The 21,665-nt window shown below is 41.0% G+C and overlaps 1 protein-coding gene across 1 annotated transcript; it reads left to right on the top strand.

Annotated features, from left to right (window-relative positions):
* Positions 1 to 1,000: 1,000 nt before the first annotated feature.
* LOC311020737 (inactive pancreatic lipase-related protein 1-like) lies at positions 1,001 to 20,342 on the top strand (the record flags this gene model as incomplete). The annotated part of the gene is made up of 11 exons (XM_084020942.1): positions 1,001 to 1,183; positions 1,455 to 1,574; positions 2,572 to 2,706; positions 3,218 to 3,326; positions 5,106 to 5,225; positions 5,524 to 5,640; positions 10,818 to 10,936; positions 13,641 to 13,770; positions 14,520 to 14,634; positions 17,619 to 17,786; positions 20,273 to 20,342. 11 exons carry the CDS (start codon positions 1,001 to 1,003, stop codon positions 20,340 to 20,342), a joined length of 1,386 nt encoding a protein of 461 aa, XP_083877068.1.
* Positions 20,343 to 21,665: the final 1,323 nt, after the last annotated feature.

Here is a 21,665-nt window from a genome sequence, read left to right as displayed (position 1 = left end):
GACTAGGAAGCAGGGTTTGAGGTTAGCGAGGTGACTTCAGGTTTAACTCTGGGTTTTCAGTCCTACGATGGTGGTTCACTTTTTACCAGGTAGATCACCATGGTACATCACCAGAAAGAATGAGACTAAAATCATCCTACATGCAATCATTTCCTATAGGGATGGATACATTCTATTCTATTCCAATTTATTCTATTATATTCTATTATATTAGAAGCACCACATTCATGTCATAAAATCTTGTCTAATATTATAGTTTATATGGGCTGCACGGTGGTGTAGTGGGTAGCACTCTCGCCTCACAGTGAGAGGATCCCGGGTTCGATTCCCGGGTCGGCCCGGGTTCCTTCTGTGTGGAGTTTGCATGTTCTCCCTGTGTAAGTGTGGGTTCTCTCCGGGTTCTCCAGCTTCCTCCCACAGTCCAAAGACATGCAGGATGGGGATAGGTTCATTGATGACTCTAAATTGCCCGTAGGTGTGAATGTGAGCGTGAATGGTTGTTTGTCTCTACATGTCGGCCCTGTGATAGACTGGCGTCCTGTCCAGGGTGAACCCTGCCTTTGCCCAATGACAGCTGGGATCGGCTCCAGCCCCCCGCGACCCTGAATACAGGATAAGCGGTAGACAATGGATGGATGGATTATAGTTTAGATGCATACTATGCATGTAACAAGCGTATATTGACACGCTGTCACTGCTGATGTGCAAAAGTGATGCTAGAGGTGAACGTACAGTGTTAGCTTGAAGCTTTGCTCTGACAAAGTTGCGTTACTTGACATGTTTGAAGTGAGACGGTGATAGAAATTTACACCAAGTCAGATATTCATCCTTTCAATATTCCAAATGTCTTTGTTATCATCATTTTAACAAAAATAATAATAATAAATAATAATAATAAATAAATAGAAACTAAGTTCTGTGTGTAGCACATGTCCAGTTTGGAAAGCTTGAAAATACAATGATTATCAGAACTGCATGAGATTATTGTAAAATTCAATCCATGTGGAAGAATGAATTGTGCGTGTCCACAGCGGCCGAGGTGTGCTTTAATGAGCTGGGCTGTTTTCATGACCTGCCTCCCTGGGGGGGTACGCCTGAGAGGCCAGTCTCCAGACTTCCCTGGCAGCCTGAGGACATCGGCACCCGCTTCCTCCTCTTCACCCAGAAGAACCGCTACTACCAGGCAAGACACACTTTGAGTGTTAAAGCTGACAAGGAGCTCTATGTGTATGTTCACATGCTCATATGTTCATTAAAAGGGTCATTGGTCTTCAAATGTCACACAAAGCAATGCCCACAGTGCTCCTTCTGTGCAATATATATATATATATATATATGTATGATAACTTCATTTGTATGGCACGTTTCATGCCAAAAAGCAAAACATTATCAATCTAAACCAACCCTTTACACGCTGGGTGTATTCATCTTTGCTTTTCTATTGGAACTGTCAGGAGATCAAAGCCGACAAAACCATCCAGGCATCAAACTACAACGGGATGAGAAAGACTCGGTTCATCATCCCTGGTTATCTGAAAAAAGGAGACGAGGACTGGCCACAGGAGATGTGTAAGGTAAGAAAGCAGCAGAAGAACACATGATGACGGTTTGATCAAGAGGCTTCATGTAAAGTGAGCTGTGGGATGTTACTGAAACTTTGGCTCCGGCCTTCCGGCATGTGTTAAAGGACCATACCAATCTAATTCTGACTTCTCTCCATCAAAAGAGATTCCTCCTGTCAACCCATCTTGTGTGCATCAGAGTCTGCAATGTTACTTTATAGACTGTTAAGTCTCTGGGTTTATGGCATTCAACCTTGTGAAAATCACTGCATTGTTTATTTGACAATGTACGCCCACCACAATAAAATGCACACTCTCTAACACAAGGAACACATGTTCCCTTGGCTGCATCCCATTGGCCAAAAGTTCTCTGGCTCTGATTGGACTTTGTAACCTGCTCCCAAATTACCTAAATGTAAATGTAAATGTAACCAGGAAACAGATAAACAAGCTTGCATGAGATACGAACAACCTCCCAACACTCCCAGTATGAATATGAGGAAGACGTACTGGGAGAAGATGGACATCATTCATGCATGGCGACTGCTGACTTGAATCAGTACGAGCCAGAAATTCCCACAAGCCCGAGGTGTAACTTTCAGCCAATCATTCACCTCCTTTAAAGCTAGCTCGTAAGGTGCCCTGACAGCCTAGACAGCTGTTGGGCTGAATTTTATTGAAAAAGAAAAAGTTCCTTACAAGAACTGAATTTCTAACTAAATCTACAGGAACATTCTAAAACGTTCAGCATTAGAAAAACATAAACAAACAAACAAACATAAACATGGTAAACGTGGTAGAGGTTTATGTAAGCTAGCTGGCTGATGTAGATGCACTGTACTCGGATGATCAGCTGGATGCCTCTACTGACCCTGTGTCTCTCATGTAGCACTGCGTCAGCACAATACAGACTGCCAGAGTCAGCTGTGATATTATGATAATATGTGATATTAGATGATTTTTCATTCATTCAACCCTAAATTTCATCAAGTGTGTGTTGTGTTTGTAGGTGATGCTGCAGTGGGAGAGTGTGAACTGCATCGCTGTGGAGTGGAATAAAGGCGTGCAGACTCAGTATGCTCAGGCTGTCAATAACGCAAGGGTGCTGGCTGCCCAGGTGGCATCCATGATCACGTTCCTCATGGTAAATACAGCATCGATGCTGGAGTTGTTCCTACGCAGGACTCCTTCTCAAGCAACCATGTCTCCGAAATATTATGTCCCACACATGGTGGATTACACTTGTACAACGGTGTATTAGGGCCACTGTAGGAGAAAAAAAAAAAAAAAAAAAACTGAGCCATGGAAAAAAGTGGCAAATTTGTTAGTTTATGAATTCGCAAATTTGCTACTTTGAAAATGAGCAAATGTGCTACTTTATAATAGAGGTTACAGAGGAAGTAAACGCATTGCTTGACCGGATGTTTGCCGTTGCTATGACAACAAGTGAAAGCTACGACCTTAATGAGGCGTTGTCAAACGTTTATAAAGTCACAAATTTGCGACTTTTTTTTTCTGAATATATATGTGTATGTGTGTGTGTACCAGTTAAATGACAGACACAACTGTTAGCGGAGAGGCTATTGTATGTTCTATGTATGCTAGATGGTTGGATGCAGTGTCTTTGGCTGATACATGCGTGTTGTATGACGCAGGGCAACTACAAGCAAAAGGCTGACAGGTTCCATCTCATCGGACACAGCATTGGAGCTCACGCTGCCGGAGACGTCGGCAGCAGGATCTCCGGCGTCGCTCGCATCACAGGTGAACCTGCCTTCATTCTTTAGGGTCACATGACAGCAATTTAGAAACCAGAGCTTTTGTATAAACTGGTTAGTCTTTGTATCCACAACCTAAAATCATTTAGGGTTATTTGGGGAGTTTTAAAAACACAACACTTAAATTGTATTTTGTATAACTGTACTGGATTAATGCCTAATCATGTCTAATAATATGAACATATAGGTAGAAGTAAACATTAATCTATCTTTAAAAAATGCATTTAATCAGTCAATCAGCCCATATCTATTTTTTTAAACATCTCTTTGATGTCTTTTATGAAAAGGCAGGCAAGAAGGTGGATAACATCAACATAATATCACATAATACAATGCAGAACAATGTAAACATCATATACACGCAACAGAAAAAAATGTGATGAAAATAAGATAATGAAGGAACAAATCTACAGTTTACCAATAATACGTGGATGTTGTATATTCTTTAGGTTTTTATGACATTGATTTAGAAGTGCATTTTGTGAAAGTATAAATGTTCTCTTCAATTATATCGAGTTTTAGGTTTTAAAAAAACTTTTATTGTATTATGAAATTGTATTTGGACTAATAACTATTAATGCCTAACTTGTACTGAAAATCTAGAATCTACTGTATCCCACAATGCAAAGCATTTGAATGGTCTATGGTCACAACAGCGGCCAACAAGTATATTTTACAATTTTTGTATGCCATCTCATTATTAAAGCAACACTTAAGAACTTTTCCTCTTCGGTCCTCCTACAGGTTGGAAGGGAATTGTCCATTACTGCCGTCGTAAATAATTTAGCCTACCGCAGCCTACCGTCGCACGCACATTATTGGTTTGTATGCAGAACCGGCTCTGGAAACGATGAATGATTTGAACGATGTCCAGTGACAAGGTAGAGCAGCTAACGCCTTAGCTAAGATTAGCCAACATGAGCCATAGCGATAGTTACATATATATTAGCACAATAGCTAAAGCCCTAGCAAACATGAGCCAATAAAATAATCAACAATGTATTGTACACAGATGCACACTGTTGGAAAAAAAAATAATTACCGGTATTATTTACAAGTCCAGCAGCAACAAAGCCAAGTCACCATCCGTCTTGTATCTTGTAGCCTCCTTCAGCTCTCACCAACGAGTGTGAGCCGGTCCGATATTCACTCTCGTTCGAGCTCTTTCTTTGTCATGCTCCCGTTTTCTTTTCTTCGCCTCATCGGACATTATACTCCTCCTTTTCTTTGCAGGCTCTGCCATGATGCCAATTTAAAGACTACCTAGCTGCAAGGTATCTTCCATGCACCTGCCGGGTGTTCTCCCACTGATCTCTACGCAGAGCCTCCACCTACCGGCTTTTGTAATGCTTACCGTAAAGCAGGTCAAATTCGTAGTCTCATTAGAACTACAAAAACACCAGCCGACGAGGCAAAGTTACATAGTGCGGTTACAGCCAATAGAGGGCTGCAGAGCGAATGCTGAAGTGCCGTTCACCCGGTTTTGAGGTGATGAACCACTGAAACTATTTTGGAAACATTATTTTAAGGCACTAAATACTCTTTAGTGTTGCTTTAAATACATTTTGAGAATTTTTTGAGCCACAAATGAACTGTGTCGATTTCAAATATTGGTAATTTTATAAAAAATTTTATGCAATTTCAACGTGTTTGAAATTAAGAAGCTCCACAAACTGAAATGATGAGCGGCGACTGCTGGGGCCGTAGCAGGATCAGACAGAGTACCGGACCCTCTGGGATTTATCACCTTTGCTTCTGTGCTCAGGACTCGACCCAGCTGAACCTTACTTCCAGGGCACTGACGTCTCCGTTCGCCTGGACACCAGCGACGCCGCCTTTGTGGATGTCATTCACACCGATGGACTTCCTTTCAACTCCAAACTTGGTACAGAACACTGTTGATCACAACAAATGATATCAATGTCTTCTCTTCGCCTACTGCTGCCCAAAACCTTTGTCCAAACTAGAAGTAAAATCAGATTCAGTGCCCTTCAAAACAAACTGAGGCCCCTTCCAGTGCCCCTAATGGGACCTTATTTCTGAAAAATGTGTACAGTAGGCAACGGTGAGAAACAAATCTTTTTCCCCCCGAAAAAAGGTCCCAAGGGGCACGAGGGAAGACTTCACCTGAGAAATATTTCTTATTTTACCTCTGTAAAAAACCTCTGTTTCCATCCTCTCAGGTCTGGGGATGTCACAAGCTATAGGCCACATTGACTTCTACCCCAACGGAGGAGAACTGATGCCCGGCTGCTCTGCCAACAAAGGCAAACCCACTGACCTGGACGCCATTTGGCAGGGTGAGATGAAGCGATAAATCCACACATTCTAATAGACAAAATTGAAAAGCTATGAGCACAACGTCAGTTTTGATTACGATTGTTAATAACATTAGGTTTAGACAACAAAACCAACGTTAGGTTTAGACAACAAAACCAACATTAGGTTTAGACAACAAAACCAACGTTAGGTTTAGACAACAAAACCAACGTTAGATTTAGACAACAAAACCAACGTTAGGTTTAGACAACAAAACCAACGTTAGGTTTAGACAAAACCAATGTTAGGTTTAGACAAAACCAACGTTAGGTTTAGACAACAAAACCAACATTAGGTTTAGACAACAAAACCAACGTTCGGTTTAGACAACAAAACCAACGTTAGGTTTAGACAACTAAACCAACGTTAGGTTTAGACAAAACCAACGTTAGGTTTAGACAACAAAACCAACATTAGGTTTAGACAAAACCAACGTTCGGTTTAGACAACAAAACCAACGTTAGGTTTAGACAACAAAACCAACGTTAGGTTTAGACAAAACCAACGTCAGGTTTAGACAACAAAACCAACGTTAGCTTTAGACAAAACCAACGTTAGCTTTAGACAAAACCAACGTTAGGTTTAGACAACAAAACCAACGTTAGGTTTAGACAAAACCAACGTCAGGTTTAGACAACAAAACCAACGTTAGCTTTAGACAAAACCAACGTTAGGTTTAGACAAAACCAATGTTAGGTTTAGACAACAAAACCAACGTTAGGTTTAGACAAAACCAACGTTAGGTTTAGACAACAAAACCAACGTTAGGTTTAGACAAAACCAACGTTTGGTTTAGACAACTAAACCAACGTTAGGTTTAGACAAAACCAACGTTAGGTTTAGACAGTAAAACCAACGTTAGCTTTAGACAAAACCAACGTTAGGTTTAGACAAAACCAACGTTAGGTTTAGACAACAAAACCAACGTTAGCTTTAGACAAAACCAACGTTAGCTTTAGACGAAACCAACGTTAGGTTTAGACAACAAAACCAACGTTAGGTTTAGACAAAACCAACGTTCGGTTTAGACAAAACCAACGTTAGCTTTAGACAACAAAACCAACGTTAGCTGTAGACAAAACCAACGTTCGGTTTAGACAAAACCAACGTTAGCTTTAGACAACAAAACCAACGTTAGCTTTAGACAAAACCAACGTTAGGTTTAGACAACAAAACCAACGTTAGGTTTAGACAAAACCAACGTCAGGTTTAGACAACAAAACCAACGTTAGCTTTAGACAAAACCAACGTTAGGTTTAGACAAAACCAATGTTAGGTTTAGACAACAAAACCAACGTTAGGTTTAGACAAAACCAACGTTAGGTTTAGACAACAAAACCAACGTTAGCTTTAGACAAAACCAACGTTAGCTTTAGACAAAACCAACGTTAGGTTTAGACAACAAAACCAACGTTAGGTTTAGACAAAACCAACGTTAGGTTTAGACAACTAAACCAACGTTAGGTTTAGACAAAACCAACATTAGGTTTAGACAACAAAACCAACGTTAGCTTTAGACAAAACCAACGTTAGGTTTAGACAAAAAAAACCAACGTTAGGTTTAGACAACAAAACCAACGTTAGGTTTAGACAAAACCAACGTTAGGTTTAGACAACAAAACCAACGTTAGCTTTAGACAAAACCAACGTTAGGTTTAGACAACAAAACCAACCTTAGGTTTAGACAAAACCAACGTTAGGTTTAGACAACTAAACCAATGTTAGGTTTAGACAAAACCAACATTAGGTTTAGACAACAAAACCAACGTTAGCTTTAGACAAAACCAACGTAAGGTTTAGACAAAACCAACGTTAGGTTTAGACAACAAAACCAACATTAGGTTTAGTAAAACCGCCACAAATGCATCACTTTTGGACATGCAGTGTCCAACACCAGTCTCCTGGTTGAAAGTCCTGAATTGTTGGATTTGTTGATGTAGTCTTACACCAAAAAGGATCCTCATTAACTTCCCATTGAAAAGGTTTTCGTCCTGCGAGACACAATTGGTGTCCCTGTACACAAAACCAATAGATTGCATTTCTTGTCTTTTTCATGCCATTAGACTGGGCTGAAAATATCCAACTAACTATATCATATTGTGAACGGTGGAGAAGCTGCTCTGATTGGTTGTGGAACGCCGGCTGATACTTGTGTATCTCCTCCAGATGGCAGCAGGCTGAACATACTGTGGGTTTGGGCTTTTAATATCCTTTGGGCTCTGTGCAGACACCTGTTGTCACCAATGTCACTGATGCTCGCTAGAGTTAACTCAATTGCAATTAAGTAATTTTCAAGGCAGCATCTTTTGCTGCTGAAGCAGTCGCACAGCACCACAAACTCCTCCAAAGTGATCGTACAGATGAATCAACACCTCTCTAACAGAGTTTTCAAAAGCAGAACCTTCATGAAGCAAGGATTTATTGCAGGTTATGACCTTTTGATATTCTATTTTGATATATTCTACACGCTCCACTTCCAGTGTTCTCGAGTCTACAGGCTTCATCACTGGCATGCCTCCTATACATAACACAATGACTCATACATCCTATCTCCTCAACCATGCAACTTACAATGCAGAGCCCCCTGGGGAATATTGGAGTCGCCCCAACGGAAAGGTCGTAAAGAAACCCCAGCAGGAGTTATTTCCTGCTGGACCGATCTGAGCAAATATGTTCTCATATGGATGACGACGGCCTTCCTTTGACATGTGCCGCTGAGCAGCGAAGTTCAAGTAGCAGCATTGGTTCCAAGCCTGGGTCTGGATGGGTTGGGGGGGGGGGGGGGGGGGTGTTGGCACAGCTGAATCTGCTACTTTTGATCCTATAGATAAGAGAGGGCGAGTGGGAGCCAGGCCTGCATAACTGGAGGAGCCTGGTGTTTGGCCAGCACTGGAAGAGCAACAACAGTCTGTCACTGTTGCCACACATTCCTACTCCAAGATTACAACGTGATCTCACATTTCTACTCGTCATATTTTGCCACCTCTGCAAAAGCCCCCGCCGCCACAGTGACTGTTACGCAGCATCTAAACGCAGCAGGGATGCATGTGGTTAATGTTGTAACGGTCATGGTTAGGTTTATGCAATAAAATGAATTGTGAGGGTTAGAAGAAGCCCCACGATACATTGTATGTGTGGCCTGACCATGCCGACAACGCTAAGAATGTGGCCCGTCGCCGCCGCGGCGTGCACTTGGCCCCGTCTAACTGTGAGCAGCAGATCTAGAGAATCTATATAACACCGACAACGCCACCTTAGGACTTTCACCTAAAGAGTATACTCCTTTAACTTTAATATCTCAGAGGGGGTTTCCCGAAAACATCCCATACACAGGTCCGCACACAAATGAATACAGGCACATATGATGTATAAATTAACAATCTTTATTTCTCGCAGTAAACAATTTTTATTAAGTTAGCTCTAAAACATTTATATAGTTCTTTTCTTTAATGTCAGCCAAAATATGGTGTTCCACTTACACCCATCCGTAGCGGACCAGCTAAAAGAAAGGGGGCCGATAAACAGCTAGCTCCAGCAGCGGTCACTGCTCTTAAATAAACTCAAAAAAACAAAGAAACAAATCAACTGGAAACTCAAATGAGAAAACCAAGATAAACCATGCAACATATATATACTTAGCAGGTCCTTCACTGTCACTGCTGCAATATTTTCCCTCTAACCCCACTGACAACTCACGGTGTGATATGAGCGGACAAGATTATACTCCAGTAGCTTCAAAGCTTGTCTATGCGACAAGAGCAGCGCGACTGGTTACGCTAAGTACGCAGAGCAACGCAACTGGTTACAGCCAAGTACGCAGAGCAACGCGACTGGTTATACTTACGCAAGTTACGCGACTAGTTACAACTAAACAGAACAACGCTAATTAAACAAAGCAAGGCTAATAAAACAGAGGCTAACTACACAGAACAAGGCTAATAAAACAGAGGCTAAATACACAGAGCAAGGCTAGTTAAAAGAGAGGCTAGGCATTAGAGGCAAGAGTTTGGAGGCAAGGCAGGGCACACAGCAGCCCAACGCCAGACAAGCTTCAAAAACAAAAGCAATCGTTAGTGACAACACCTAAACACACTAGCAGAGAAGAATAGCATTTAGCTCATAGCACGGGTTACCTGCGTCGAGCATGCATCAGCGCCTATAGCTGTTAGCAGCTACGGCGGCAGCAGAGGCAGCTAACCGGACAGGGGGGGACACACGCACACACACCATCTCGGCCCACCGCGCCAACCTGCGGAACACTGCACAGACGCCGGGATACGATGGCTCGGCGGAGCTGCCAACACGGCAGAAGAGAGAGAGAGAGAGACTAAACAACTGGGGGGTATATAAACCACCCCGCATTAGCGGCCGAGGCCACGGCGGCACTACAGGTGCCGGAAAGGGGCGTTTCACACCTGCCGCGATCGCCATACCTGTCGCAAAACAGACTAACGAGGACACCAAAGAACCGAAATTAATAGATACCATCCGGTTACATTCGCAAGAAACAACCAAAAGAAATAGTCCTTTGTATTTTTATATCAAAATCCAGTCATAATCTTCCTGTAAAACAACATATGACATCAGCTAGACCAATTTAAATTAATGATTTGACATCCATCCATCAAACATTCTGTAACTTTGCACAAGCAGGGAGGTTGTGTGTGGAACGTTATATTGGAAGCCTACATATATTTGAGCAATCCAATCATATGCAAAGGATTTGGGAAAGGAAAGGAAATCCCTACTAACTATGCAGCTTTAATATTTTAAATCTTTCACAGGGGAATACTCCCAGTACGGAAGATAAAGCTGCTCTAAGGTCCGCTTCACTGGGACTTCAAGCTACTGACGTAACGTGATGCGACTCATGACATTATGTCACGTGATGCCATGTCACGTGACATAACTTTTGATTTGGGATTTTCATAAAGGACATGAACGGTTGTCTCCTGGGTGAATGTTTGTTTAACTCATCCACCACTGATTTCATTCACAATTATAGCAGGACGTTTACAATTTAACTCTTGTGCTCAGCGATGGATAATGACCCTGTCTCGAGGGTCATGAGGACCTGGCTCTCTGAAAGTCAACAGTCTTACATAACCCTCTGTTAACGCCATATCCCTCTCACTTCTTCTCCTCTTCCTGTCATTAGGTACCAAGAAGTTCAATGACTGCAACCATGTAAGAGCCTACGAATATTACAGTGAGAGCATGGTCAAAGCCCGAGGCTTCATTGCATTCCCCTGCCCTGATTACAACAGTTTTGCTGATGTAAGTATTTGGCTTAATATAGTGCATGTCCAAGTGGTCTTGCAAACTTTGCATAATGTTCTTCAGTTGGTAAAAAATATTTTTTAATAACTGAGGCAACTTTTAATTATTGAAGTACCATAGCATTGAGATATGTCTGCCTGATTCTAAGAAATATAGCTTCAATGCTTCCTTACCATAAGACTTAATACTGCTGTCACTAAACTTAAATCATAAATCACTAAACATAATCTTGTTTTACTCTGTAGCACTTTGGGATTGCTTTTAACAATGAAAGGGATTTACAACTAAAATGTATTATTAATGATAGATTGCTACTTGTAAAGCTACTGTGACTGGCGAGCTAACCAGAACAACAGAAACCCCAGCGAGCATGCTTGCTAACAGAACAGGGCAGCCCCGTCTATGAAAAAAACAAAAAATGCCATACTACAAAACTACACTCTCAATTACCTTTGCAGGGAAACATTTGTATCTTCCTAGACCAAACAATCACAGTTTGAAACAGTGTTACCGAACAAAACAAAACCTACTACTACTTTCAGTAAAAAACATGGTATGGATAAAAATGACTATGAAATTTAAATAAAACAAAAACACAACAAAACTACTTGGTTCTAACAGGACAATGAAATCAGTCTCCTGATTAAAGTCCCGTGTTTTTGGACCTGTCCACCACCCAGACCTCCTCCCACATGGACTTCCAAGGACTCATTTGAAACAAATTTCGGATACGTCCAGATCAAACATTTTTGAATTCTCCCTCCAAACGTAATTCACAATGCAGTTTAGTTGTTGTATGGGACACCATTATTGGAAGAGCAGGGTCGAATCAAATTGGGTGGTGTGACACAGCAAATTTTGTTAACTGGTTCGGAATTTGTCCAAAGCATGTTAAAGTTCACCAAATTTGCAGCGATTATGGGACAAATGCTGGTCACAAATGTGTAGTGAGTGCTGTCGGTTTTATGCCCCCCAGTGACCATATAAAACTCCTGAAATGAATTTCTGTCAATGGATTCAAACTGTCAGTGTAGAACAGGGTATTTGTCACGGCTACAGTTGCTTGAAAATGTATCTGGATTTGTAGCCTATATAAAATAGTGTCTAGAGCTTCTTTGCAAAAGCCACAGACGAGGAATCTGGGAGGCATCTTGTGTCTTCAATTCAAAAAGTGGCTCAGAAGGAGCCGGGGGCCATATCTCCACCATCCCAGCATGTGTATGGGACTGCCACCTGTTGCTGTATGACACTGATATGGCTGTGAACCATTTCTTTGGTTTTAGAAGTTGATTCGGCAAGATTGGATTTTTGCTGCAGCTGAGGGGGCGATGCAAATGGGCTTCCCTCATGTCTTCCATGGGGAGCGCTTGTATCTGCAGCTGTTGGTGTTAATGACAGTTTATCCCTGCTTTGGACACATGTCCCGATCAAAGAAAGCAGAGGGGGGGGGGGCACCGAGCATGACCTCATATGACAGCACCTTGGTTGTTCACCTCATAAACGCTCTCTGGTGTTATTCCTGCAACCATAGCTGACAGTCCCAAAGTCATCCTGTTCCCACAACCAGCACTGTTCTATATATGTTCTATAAAGAATATATGGACGGAAGTCCACATTTTTATCCCGTTTGAATTGCACCATCAATTACACATATTATGTTTAGCAAATTAAGAGATCATTTTTTAAGTAGAAACAGTCTCAGTTTGTTTGCCTCATCCTTCAGAGGCTTCATCTGAAGACCGAATGCATCACAAGCCTGTCCCGTTTCAAAGAATCAGATACAGCTGAGAATTGCAGACTTCATTTCCCTGAATCAAGAGGATCCAACGGATGGATCTTTCACGGCCCAACTTGCAAGATTCATTGCACGTCGATCACAATTAGATTTTAATTAACATGGCATGCGAGTGGATCAGCAGTGGTCAACCGCAGCTGGTTACTAGGTGATGGGGAACAGGTGGTGGCACAAACAGCAAATATTCTGTAGACCAGAACATCTCATTTCCGAGATCGCTTGGTTCAGCCTTAAAAGGACTCAGCTAACATTATCGTAGCTGATGTGTTACATCTAGTGACTATTTTTATCAGCCGGGAAAAGAAAGATGGAGGAGACTTGTTGTTATAGTAACGTTACATTCTAGTACCCGACACACAGAGAGACCTGTTGTTATAGTAACATTATATCCTGGTACCGAATACACAGAGAGACCTGTTGTTATAGTAACGTTACATCCTAGTACCCGACACACAGAGAGACCTGTTGTTATAGTAACGTTATATCCTGGTACTGAATACACAGAGAGACCTGTTGTTATAGTAACATTACATCCTGGTACTGAACACACAGAGAGAGACCACACTTTTGCGTGTGGCATCTTTATGATTACGAATTTTCATAGTTCTATACTTCAACAATTATATGACAAACCAAGACATTTTTTTACTTTTAAATTATCATTTAAATTGAGAAACATATGTGTCATTTGTGGTAGCGTTCTAAATGGAATATGGAAATGATTTGTGTCTGCCATTGACTATTGTGCATAACTTTTTCATGAAGTAAGTTCCCGTGTTAGGCCGCTGACTTTTCCTCCCTAAAGGGGTGAAAAGCTCTTGTGACTTTTCCATGACTATTCATTGACTCAAACACTCCATCGGTGGATGAGCTCATTCTTCACACCTCATGTCCTTGTCTCCGCAGAGAAAGTGTTTCCCATGTGCAGACAACAAATGTCCTACGATGGGCTACTTCGCTGACAGGTTCACCTTGACTGATGGCGTTTCAAAGACAAAGTACTTCCTCAACACAGGCAGTTCAAAGCCCTTCGGTCGTAAGTAGCCTGCCCTTCCTTGGAAGCATGACTTGTACACATACATCCAGAGAAAAGCTGGTAAATCCAATTTGGGTATTTTTCATACTTTCAGCTGAGTTAAAAACTTTTGAGTTGTAGGTGTCTACATAGAAAGCCCTGCCTCCTCTCTGGCGTGTCTAGCATGAGTTCCACAAATGACCACAAATGATCCTGCGGTCAAACTCACGAGAGTAATTTCAATGGCAAGAGACAAATCTTTTTTTTAATTCTGTTTGAATTGGGACATTAATTATTTCGTTTGTCAATTTAGTTTTCATCTTTTAAATTGAGAAAGGACAGGACTCCGTCTCTATAAAGTAAACTGGAGTTAGCGCCTCCGCTTAGCAACATTTTTAAAAATATATATAATATTGATATATGTACGCAAGACGTATTCAGCTTAAATTAGGCATATAATCAGAACAGACTGCTACTTTGTTTTAGTAAAACTAAATGTAATATCTTGTACATTTCCCCATGACCAATAAATGTAAGATCAATGTTACATAACACACACACGTCATCACAGATGCTTATAGCGAAGAATTCAAGCTGGTGAGCTAGCGCTACAGCAAGCTAATGTTGCTCGCTATAATGTCATTTACGTTACATCAAATCAGCTAGACAAATAAACAGTTAGTTAGATAACCATGGAAAATGATAAAGATGTGAAGACACTATCGTGAAATAATGTGAGTGTTCTTACTCACTATGTCTTTCCATTGTAGGTTACAGCTACATAATGTCTTTGACCCTGGACGGTCCCAGCTGGCCTAACCCAGGCTTCATGTACGTGGCCCTGGCTGGAGACTCTGAGAGCACCGAGGAGCACCAGCTCCATATGTAAGAACATTAGACCTTAGTCCATGTGACATCACTGTTTGGGATAAAGACTCTTTATCACAGGGCTTGTGTTACCTTCTATGTTCCGAAACTAATCAGAAATGCTTCAATTGCCTTTTTACATAAAGTTATTCCAAGTTCACAAACATTTTCACCATTGTGTAGGACAGCTATGGATATTGAAAAACAAAAGAATAAAACAAAACAGACATTTCACAAAGAAAATCAATATCAAAACAAAATAACAGAATAGACTAATAGAGCTGCAAAGACTAGTCGACCACTTGACTGACAGAAAAACAACGACATCTATTTTGGTAGTCAACAGATCTTTAAACATAATATTTCATGCAAAAATAGTTGACAATGCTGTTTCCAGCCTCTGAAATATGAAGATCCCCTACTTTACTGCTTTAGGCTATATCATATCATATGAATCTGAATAGTAACATGTGGTTAATATTGTGAAAGGTTTGTGGTTAGGCAACAAAACTACTTGGTCAGAAAAAATGATCATAGTGTGTCTGAAAAGTACATGTTTTAGGTATCATAATCTATGGACGTAATGTCACGTGACTCAGTGCAACAAATCCTCACACTATGGTTAGCATATCTTACAAAAGGCTATCCTCATTGTTCATACATTCTCCTTAGATAGTGACTGAAATAGAATGGTGACATATTGATAACAAGTTGATGATGAGTGGTAATCTCAACAACCATCACAAGTCCAGGCTTCAAAATGTCACTCTAGTCTTTAGAGGAGGCATTTATATCAGTGGACCGGGAGATTTTTGCCTGAAAAGCTTGACAGAATGCACTGATGCAATGGCTTTTTATGTAAACAGAATAATACAAAAGTACATGTTTGATTTAGTTTTTAAAAAACATCATTGAACATTGCAGAAATGGAAAACTCCATATTCAGTTCCACAACTTGCCTTTTGCATTGTGGCCTTTTGTTCCCATCGATCCAATTTACAAGTAAGAGTGACAAACAAACCAAATGAAACCAACAACAAGTTAGTTAGCGAGCTATCTAGTTATCGAGGTATCTGGTTAGCGAGGTATCTGGTTAACAAGGTATTTAGTTAGTGATGTATCTGGTTAACAAGCTATCTAGTTAGTGAGGTATCTGGTTAACAAGGTATTTAGTTAGCGATGTATCTGGTTAACAAACAATCTAGTTAGTGAGGTATCTGGTTAGCGAGGTATCTGGTTAACAAGGTATTTAGTTAGCGATGCATCTGGTTAACAAGCTATCTAGTTAGTGAGGTATCTGGTTAACAAGGTATTTAGTTAGCGAGGTATCTGGTTAACAAACTATCTAGTTAGTGAGGTATCTGGTTAACAAGGTATTTAGTTAGCGAGGTATCTAGTTAGCGAGGTATCTAGTTAGCGAGGTATCTGGTTAACAAGGTATTTAGTTAGCGAGGTATCTGGTTAACAAGCAATCTAGTTAGCGAGGTATCTAGTTAGCGAGGTATCTGGTTTGCGAGGTATCTGGTTAACAAGGTATCTGGTTAACAAGCTATCTAGTTAGTGAGATATCTGGTTAACAAGGTATTTAGTTAGCGAGGTATCTGGTTAACAAACTATCTAGTTAGTGAGGTATCTGGTTAGCAATGTATCTGGTTAACAAGGTATTTAGTTAGCGAGGTATCTGGTTAACAAACTATCTAGTTAGTGAGGTATCTGGTTAGCAAGGTATCTGGTTAACAAGGTATTTAGTTAGCGAGGTATCTGGTTAACAAGGTATTTAGTTAGCGAGGTATCTGGTTAACAATGTATCTGGTTAACAAGGTATTTAGTTCGCGAATTAACTGGTAACTGTATTTAGTTAGTGAGGTATCTAGTTAGCGAGGTATCTGGTTAACAAGCTATCTAGTTAGTGAGGTATCTGTTAACAAGGTATTTAGTTAGCGAGGTATCTGGTTAACAAACTATCTAGTTAGTGAGGTATCTGGTTAGCGAGGTATCTGGTTAACAAGGTATTTAGTTAGCGAGGTATCTAGTTAGCGAGGTATCTGGTTAACAAGGTATCTGGTTAACAAGCTATCTAGTTAGTGAGATATCTGGTTAACAAGGTATTTAGTTAGCAAGGTATCTGGTTAACAAACTATCTAGTTAGTGAGGTATCTGGTTAGCAATGTATCTGGTTAACAAGGTATTTAGTTAGCAAGGTATCTGGTTAACAAACTATCTAGTTAGTGAGGTATCTGGTTAACAAGGTATCTGGTTAACAAGGTATTGAGTTAGCGAGGTATCTGGTTAACAAGGTATTTAGTTAGCGAGGTATCTGGTTAACAATGTATCTGGGTAACAAGGTATTTAGTTAGCGAATTAACTGGTAACTGTATTTAGTTAGTGAGGTATCTAGTTAGCAAGGTATCTGGTTAGTAAATTAGTTTGTCCTTTTCCGGGGTGGTGGGGATTGAGGTTGGGGCCGTATACCCATCACTGCTGCTGGTCGACTGCCTGCTGCTCGACTCATTTTCTGTAACCAGTGTAGCATTATAAAGAAGGACAGAATAAGCAAGCTAGCTAGCTAGCTAATTGTCCCCTAGTCAGTTAGATTGCTGATTCCATTGCTTTACTGTTGCACTTGCTGTTGCTAAGCTAAACGGTGCGGTGTGATCAGAGTATGGATGAGGCAGTAAGATGTTATACCTTACTCATTTATTCTGTCTCTTCTGCTTCCTCTTGTTACCACTCCACTGATAGTCGTTACTGAAAAACCTCAGTGAGATCCACGACTTGCTGTAATTGGTTTACTTTATACAGAATTAGCCTGCTACATTGGCTGCAATGACAACGGTACATATAAAAATGGCTGTTGCACTGACTGTCCTGCTATGTTTATTTGAATAGGAATGCCCTTTGTATTCATATTTTATTTGTATGACTATATTTAAAAGTGTTCATTAATGGTGCACACCAGTCAAAAATGTTGGTTTTGATTGTGGTGTGTTTCGTTTCTCCAGGGGAACACTGAGTCCTGGAAGGACCTACGAGGTCGTGATCGACGCCGAGGTAGATGTGGGTGATGTGACAGAGGTTAAGTTTCGGTGGAACAACCACATATTTAACCCCTTGAACCCGAAGTACGGTGCCTCCAAGGTGGAGCTGCAGAGAGGAAAGGACAGCAAGATGTAAGTTTGATTTTTCTGTCAACCTGACCGTCAGGTGGCGTCCCTCACACTTAACTAAACTACTCTAAAAGAGTAACTAAAACACTTTACTAAAACAGTTTTACCTGAAGCACCTCCAGTCTGGAAATGAACAAAGAAACTCTAATTGTATATAGAAGTCTATGAGAAAATGGTCCTACTTCTCTCTCGATGTATTATCTCAGTAAACATTGTAAACATGATGATTGACAGGTCGCTACCACGCAACCAATACAGTTAGTACTAAGATGACTTTAACACTTAGCTGTAAAGTTGACCTTGAATTATGAAGCTAACTTTGTTTGCAGCTTCACACCAAAATCCAGATGGATCCAGATCCAGTAAGGTTGCTGCCTAAGGTGCCTCATGATCATCAGATCCACACGTCGCCCCATCATAGTCCAAATATTGTCACTTCCTTCATTGGTTGCCATGGTGACAGCCAAAATGCCATACTTGAGGCTTCAAAACCGTAGTACACAGTCTATGGTGGGCTAAAAGTACTTCAAGAATCACTAGCCCCTTTTGCACTGCCTTTTCGTTGCGGGAGTATCACACCTTTCCTCGCCCCGTTGTAATGCTCGCTGAGGCAGAAAGGCGTAACAGAACACTACGCCTCTGAGACCCCACGGTCGTCACAGAGCCGCATCAGAGGTGAGACAGGGCGGTATGGCGTTCTTGTTCCCCTTCCATTGTTGTTATGGTTTGCTCAGGTCCGGCGCTTATTTAAAACGTCACATAGACGCTGATGCGTACGTCACGCCGTCTCGATCCACAAAGTAGGGGTTCTATTAATGGAGACACCGCGTTACACTGTAAACAAAGTTATATCTAAACGGTCCGGTTCGTGGCATATTTTGGCTCTCCCTTCTGGGCGTCTGTGTAAAAGGTCAAGAGTTGATGTTTACAGTTTCTTTCTTAACAGGGAATCTTGGAGCACCTCTGTGAAACTATTAACAACATTTGTAGCCAATGTATTTACCCAGGTACACACTCACTTCATCCTTTTCTAACACACTTCTAGCTGAACTCTCAGCTTTGTTCTCCACCTTGTTTCACTAGTTTAACAGTCGACTTTCCACGGTGATGCGTTACTGACAATAAGAGCTGAGCTTTCTCAATAGACCACAGGTCCAACAATAGAGGACAATGTTGACGGAGAGGAGGAGGGCTGAGAACTAGAGGAGGAGGAGGTGAAGATAAGGAGGTGAAGGAGTAAGAGTATGAGGGGGAAGAAGTGGGAGGAGGAGGTGAAGAAGTAAGAGGAGGGGAGGAGGTGGAGAAGTAAGAGGAGGGGGAGTGATGAAGTAAGAGGAGGAGGAAGAGGTAAAGGAATGAGTAAGAGGAGGTGAAGGCCTGGCTGTGTTTCTGGAGCAACTCTCGTTGCTCTCCACTAGAGGGCAGCAAGAGACTGGCTTTTACTTTCATATCATAACAATGCATCCATCCACAGAAATAAAGACACATAGTGATGGAGTAGAAGAACAGAGACAGTTTCCCCTCCACCCAGGACTAATACACATGCAGACAGGAAACAGTTGCTTTCTGTAGACTGTCACTGTGATTAGTATGTTCATATCACCCGTCACTATCAATAAAACATATATACAGTAAATAGACATCCTCACATGTCCGTACTGTACATAACCATCCAGTATATCCAGTCAGTGGCGGTGGAGGAGAAAATTCCATTTAGCATAGTATCGCAATATTGCATGGCAATTGTGTATTGATACACGGATGCCAAGTATTGATCTTTTAATATAAAAACTTTTAATATTGCAAGGACAAATTGAGGTGTCTGGTTGACTGACTAAGTGAGATGAAAACTTTATCTCATTAGATTAAACAGATGTTGACAAAATGCATCATGTGCAGTTGAATAAAGGAAATACATCTAAATGGCAACGCTCAGCATATCACAGAAATTACCTTATTGTGACATAAGTATGGTGATAATGTGTGATGATTCATAAGTCCCATACAGGTTTTATTTCTGCATTATTTTTTGCAACTTACAGAACGCTTGATTTGCATACGTTTCACGTTGCATGTTGTTGTCGCTCATTGGTGCATTTTATATAAACATTATTATTATTCATTCTATTCTTTATCTTCATCTGTGCAGCTTAGTTGCCTTCCTCCCCAGCTGTTATGTCTATTTCTGTGTGAACATTGAGAGAGATATGCTCAAATACTTGGCCAATAAAGGTGACTGTGATTCTAAAGGTTTTGCTCTTGCTGGATACAAATGAAAACTATTTTAATTCCACTTGTATGTATTATTTTTGGAATTAATAGTTAATACGTTTACACAGATTTGCCACCGTCAGTGTGAACTAGGTTTGAATCATTCTTCAGTAATAATTTAAGTGAGTGAGAGGAGACTCTGCGGTTCAGACCTCCTCGTATGCAATAGATAAGATTGTCGTCTATAAAGTCTCACTCGATCTTTTCTTCTTTCACAGCTTCTCCTTCTGTGGTACAGAGAGAGTGGTGGAGAATGCCATCCAGAATGTGCTTCCATGCCAAGCTTAAGCCACAATCACCATGTAACTCAGGGTCTTTCAATAAAGTTGTTACATTCAGGCCTCTTCAGCTGCCTCATTTGCTCCTTTGTGCCATGCGGGATGTAACAGCTTTATGAATGTCAGATAATGAAAGGAGTACCATGAAAGGCCAGAGGACTGAAGCAAATCAGCTGGGAGGTCACTTGAAGAAACAGACAATGAGGCGGTGATGAACCGATGAAAAACTGCTTCCCTACAGCTTCTTTGTATTGACCTGAGATATTAGGAATTATGAAAGAGGAACATTTGAAGCCACAAGTTCTGGCCTTGATACAGAAAATATGCTTTATATGAAGTATAAAAAGTATAAAGTTAGTCCTGCCTCCATCCATCAGCATGAAGATCCGGTTTGTATATAGGGACAAAGTCAACTGGCAAATACCAGTAACACTTTGACTTTAGCAGACACTGTAAGAAAATAAAGGGTCTAGACAAACACATTTTATTGTAACAATGTAAAAGTGACGCAAAATGACCACAAACAGATTCAAGACAACAACAAGGAGACTCAAAACTAGGACAAAGCCACGTGAAATGACTGAAAAGACTCAGAACCACCACAAAGACGCACAACATTTCCACAAAGACACACAAAACCACCACAATTAAATGCTAAATAAAAGCCATGACATTGGTTTGTGTGGTACTTTCAGTCTTGCTACATTGCCGTCCCATTGTCTCATAATCCGGACACAGCAAGTCCCTGCGAAGCCACTTTCCGGCAAAGTAGGACTTAGATACAAACAGACTGATAACGTATAATATACACCTACTTATTTACTTAAGTTCACTTGTCAATGTGCAAACACGGCCAATTCTCAAAGGATCTGTGAGCTGGGACCAAACCAGAGAGTGCATCTTTAAATATAAGCACAAAATCACAATTAAATATTTGTCTCGAGAGTTGAGCGAGAATTCACATAAATTCACATAAACCCGTCCCTGACAACTTCATTGCTATTTATAGTCGCCCATCACTGCAGTGTTATTACTGTCACTTTAGCAGGCTCAACAGGAGCAGCAGTACGAGGGATACTTCACATGTCCAGCTGTTAAGCCTCCCTCGTCTTTCTCTGTCTTCACAAAGCTAACTGTTCCTCACTGCGACGGCCTGTCAGGACAAGGAGAGGGTAAATGTTACCCTTATTAATGTTGAAAGACATCAGGCTCCATTTGTGCAAACACAAATCAACAGTAAATTACATGGTGAGATCACGGCTTTCTCCGGCTCATTTGGATACAGAATGGTCCCGGACACAATCTTGTTTAATGTGTCACATATATCTGTAAT

This window comes from Eutrigla gurnardus, assembly GCF_963514095.1.
Source record: "Eutrigla gurnardus genome assembly, chromosome: 11".
Taxonomy (NCBI): Eukaryota; Metazoa; Chordata; class Actinopteri; order Perciformes; family Triglidae; genus Eutrigla; species Eutrigla gurnardus.
The sequence above is the reverse complement of the archived record's forward strand: the minus strand, read 5'-3'. Positions and strand labels throughout refer to the sequence as shown.